Source organism: Triticum urartu, chromosome 2A, assembly GCF_056163025.1.
Source record: "Triticum urartu cultivar PI428250 chromosome 2A, HENAU_Tu73, whole genome shotgun sequence".
Lineage (NCBI taxonomy): Eukaryota > Viridiplantae > Streptophyta > Magnoliopsida > Poales > Poaceae > Triticum > Triticum urartu.
In genome coordinates, this window is record NC_141874.1 from 81,406,800 (window position 1) to 81,411,155 (window position 4,356).

General features: G+C 47.5%; 1 protein-coding gene across 1 annotated transcript; it reads left to right on the top strand.

The window, feature by feature from the left end:
* The first annotated feature begins 1,157 nt into the window (after window positions 1-1,157).
* LOC147983939 (splicing factor U2af large subunit A-like) lies at window positions 1,158-3,186 on the top strand. The gene is made up of 5 exons (XM_087539642.1): window positions 1,158-1,208; window positions 2,457-2,501; window positions 2,600-2,656; window positions 2,754-2,954; window positions 3,049-3,186. The coding sequence occupies exons 1-5, from the start codon at window positions 1,158-1,160 to the stop codon at window positions 3,184-3,186; spliced, it is 492 nt and encodes a 163-aa protein (XP_087395768.1).
* The last annotated feature ends 1,170 nt before the right edge of the window (window positions 3,187-4,356 follow it).

Below are 4,356 nucleotides of genomic sequence, written 5' to 3' on the forward strand. Positions count from 1 at the left end.
CCTCGACCCGGTCATACCCACGCGGCCGCCCGGCCTCCGGCGAGCCGCCACTCATGGAGACGGCTGCGCGGTTCGTCTCCGTGCCCTGGCGTGCTTGGGTGGGATCCATCCATCTACCGCCATCCGGGGCTCTCCCACCACGCATCTAGCGCGGGCTTCTCGCCAGGAGTCGCAGGGATCCGCGGGCGTCGCCGGATTAGAGATGGCCGGGGGAGGATAGGGGAAGCGTGGGGAAAAAGAGTGAGGCAGAGAAGTGGACGGCGTTCGGGAGGGTTCGTTTCATCCCGAACGAGTTTGTGGGCTGATGTGGCGACTTTGTATGCTCCAAAATTCGTGCTACGCGATGGACGGCGATGAGGATGTTCGGGCCGGGACGCCCAGAAACCGAACGTTCGGAGGTTATCGATTCCGTAAACAAAAGGGGATTCGCCACTGTGGTTTCGAGAGAGATTTTCTTTTAGAAAGAGACCGAGAAATATTCGAAACAACCAAGGAGACCTGACCACGATCTGAAATCAGACCCGCACGGCCCGTAACGGGCTACGGCCCTTAGAGCATTACTAGTAGAGCCCTTAAACCCTCAAATCCCTAAAAATAACTGCTTTTTTACAGTTTTCGTCGAAAAAAAGCCGTAGACTAGAACCCCTTAACCCTCAAACCCTCAATTTTTTTAAAGGTCCAACCCTCAAACCCTCTCCCAATCTTCAAAAGTAAGGGTTGGAGAGCAAAACCTACCCCAACCCTCATTTGGCGGTTATACTCGCGCGGGAGGGAAAAATCTCCCAACTCCCGCGTCCACGCCCGCGACCGCTGCTGCTAGTCGCCCCCGTCGCCGGCGGCCGCCCCGTCGACCTCCCGCGCGCAACGACAACGTCGTTCATGGGGAATATTCTGTTATAAGGGTTGGGTTTGAGGGTTCTAATCTTTGCCCCTGTTTTTCAACCCGTAAAAGTGCACAAAAAGATTATTTTTGGACCCTTAAAACGCTAGTGAGGGTTTGAGGATTTGAGGGTTCTACTAGTAATGCTCTTATATATATATTGACAACCCAAATCCCCTGTCTCCAAACCACCCCGACCCAAGGCCACCAAATTCCACAGCGATCGGGACCGAGCAACCGCACCGTACGCAGACGCACGGAATCGCCGCCGCGTCGCATGGCCAACCCCGGCGACCACTCCCCGCCGGCCGACGACGGCTCCCAGGAGGTTCGCGCCTCCTGCCGACCCCGCGTACTATATGATCTCTGTTGATTGATTAGGGTTCCACTTCCACTCCCAGGGATTTCACCACGGGAGAAGGAAAAATCCATATCTTTCTGCATCCGCTCGCTTAATAATTTGTCCGATAACTGCCACACGTATGGGCGTTAAGAAATCTGCCCACACGTTCTGTGTGGTGTCTAAGAGGATCAGCCCACACGTCTGTGTGTGGGCAAAACAACTAGCGCCCACACGCCTCTTTTTTTTCTCTCCCGGTCCCTCTTACACGTGTGCGTGTGGGCGAAATAGATAACGCCCACACGCTCGGTACGTCAGGCCTCGTACCTCGTGGTCCCGCACGCCCCGCAGTTGCCATGGACCGGACCCTCGTCCACGTTCGTTTAAGTGCAGTTGCCATGTCGCTGAACTACGGTTGCCATGTCGGACAACTGCAGTTGCCATGTTTGCTCAACTGCAGTTGTCATCTCATGTCAAAGTTCTAGATTGCCATTTTTTGGACAACTACAGCTGTTGCCATGCGTGGTCTGGTCTACTGCAGTTGCCATGATTTCAAAACTTTAGGAGTTGCCACCTACTAACACTAGGCAGTTGCCATGTAGCGCTACAAAAAAAGGCATGTCAAAAAACATGTTCGGGTAAAAGAGAGAGTTGCTATGTGCTCACAAGCACGCTAGGACAGTTGTCATTTAAAAAGAAAGAGTTGCCATCTGCTTACATGCATGCTAGGGCAGTTTGCCATGTACCATGCAAAACATATGGCAACTGACATGTTCTGGTAAAAAAAGAGAGAGTTGCCATCTGCTTGCAATCACACTAGGGCAGTTGCCATGTACACTGAAAAACGCATGGCAACTGGCAGCTTGGGTGTGGGAGAGGAGGCGGACGTGTGGGCGAGATGACAAACGCCCACGCACCAGCCCTTGTGCGTGACTGAAAACTGATGTGTGGACGAACTGCTAAACGCCCATACGCCGGCCCTTCCGTGTGGTAAAACGGATGTGTGGGAGACCTCTCTCACACATCACACACGCGAGTTGTCCTACGTGGCATACAAAGTCAGCTAATTCATGCCAAGATTCGTGCAGAAATTACTGGACGTTGATGGAGGCATGTGGGTGAGTTGCCTAACGCCCACATGTGTGGGCGTTAACATTAACATTTCCGAACTCTTAATATTATCACCTTATTTTAGCAATGCTAATATATTCGCTCTATCTAATTTGTATGGACCAGCTGATTCCAGTCATCTACCAGTCACGATACAGCATGACATCGCAGGTACATATGGCTTGTTTGATTGTTTCCCTATTTATTTAGGTTATTTGTTTGTTTCACCCCGCAAAATTGATAAATAATTAACGACATTCTGTGTGCAGGGTCCTCCATGTTCATGGCTTATTTACTACAGGCCAGTTCCTCTCGGAGGTTTTCGGGTAATTAGTACTGATTCACTTGCTCTCCTTTTGTGCCTTCACGCTGGGCTATAACATGTTAACTAAAATCAGTTTCTGACTCTGGCTGATTAAGCAGAGGCCCGTGTACGAAGATGGGACGACAAGGGTGCTATGCTTGAGCCAAATGTTCTCTCCAGACCAGCTAGAAGACGACGAGTACTACCGAAAGTTTTGCCGGAGGATGACGGCGGAAGGACAGAGATCCGGCGGTAAACTCAGGAGGACCGTCGTCCCACGGCCGGACCCCAGGGGCGCTCCGGTCGCCGGAGTTGGCAAGGTACTTGCGTACATGTGTCCTCCTGGTTTTATTTGGTGTGATGAGATGAGATATCACATAGAGGGGAATTAATCAACTTTTTGTTGCATCGTAGGTGTTTCTGGAATACGCTGATATCGACAGCGCAGCATATTCCAAGACGATGTTGCATTGGATGTGGTCTGAGGGGAGGCAGGTGTTTGCTGTGTTCTATCCCGAGGACAAGTTTGCTGCTGGAGATTATGATGGATAAAATGGAAATCTTACTTATCTTTATTGTAAGAATTATGTGTCTCAAAGCATACTTAAGCATAATATGCTTAAAGATCTGATTGATTATTAGTGGAATACAATAATATGTAGTATGTTGGAAAGACAGTAATGCTGCATGTACAAATAAGTTACTGGGTTTTACAAAGAGGATTTATTTATCAGCTTGTGATTGGTTAATAGGTAAGGGTACCGGCCCACCCCCCCGGGAAACTATAAAATCCCCCTTTTTGCGGGGTGTAAAAATCCCGTATTTGTCCATACGGTTAGCATTTTTGTTCGAATGTTTACCCACACTGGTAATTGATAGAAGTTCAATCGTATAGTTAGATGGCAATCCTAATGTTGATCTATAGAATTAATAGAATTTGCACTGTATTATGACTGTGTTGCTCACAACCGCATGTATCAGGGACTCAAATGTGTAGAATCCATGAGAATGTCCTAAGCAGGGCCCTTTTCCAGAAATTCAAGGCGGGATGGAAATAAAAAAAAGGCCCAAAAAATTAAAAAAGAAAAATAATATAACTAAGGCATACCTGCACTTTATTATATGAATTCAAGTTTGTTTTATTTTGTACTTCCTATGTTTCAAAATAAGTGTCTTAACTTTATACTAAAGTTACTATAAAGTTGTACTAAGGTTAAGACACTTATTTTGAGACGGGGGGAGTACAATATTTAGACAAATATCAAATACTAATGCTAAAAAGGAACTTAATGGTTCAATATTCAAATAAGAAATTACCTAATCAGTGTGAAAGTAATAAATTTTAGAAAGTACAATTGATCAGTAGCAAACTTAATTTCATCCTACTTCTAACCTAGCATCAAGGACATATTTCTACCCACCGGTGGATGATCGGTCACCTTAGTTCCAGTTTAGCTACTGTTCATTTTGTTGAACTCCAAGAAGACCGATTGCTACGTACTCTTGAGAAACAAGATGTTATGGCGCCGGGGTGTTAATGAGAGTGTTGGTGCGTCCTGGTGGCCAAGGGATAATTAGTTGGTATGGCCAAGCATGTACTATTAATAGGAGAGTGATGGCGCGACACGTATAGCTAAGTTTGGTGCGTGGCCAGGTGAAAGGTTGTATAATGAGAGCTGACACGAGTGGGGCGTTCAAGACTAAGGAAAGCAATCATGGTGC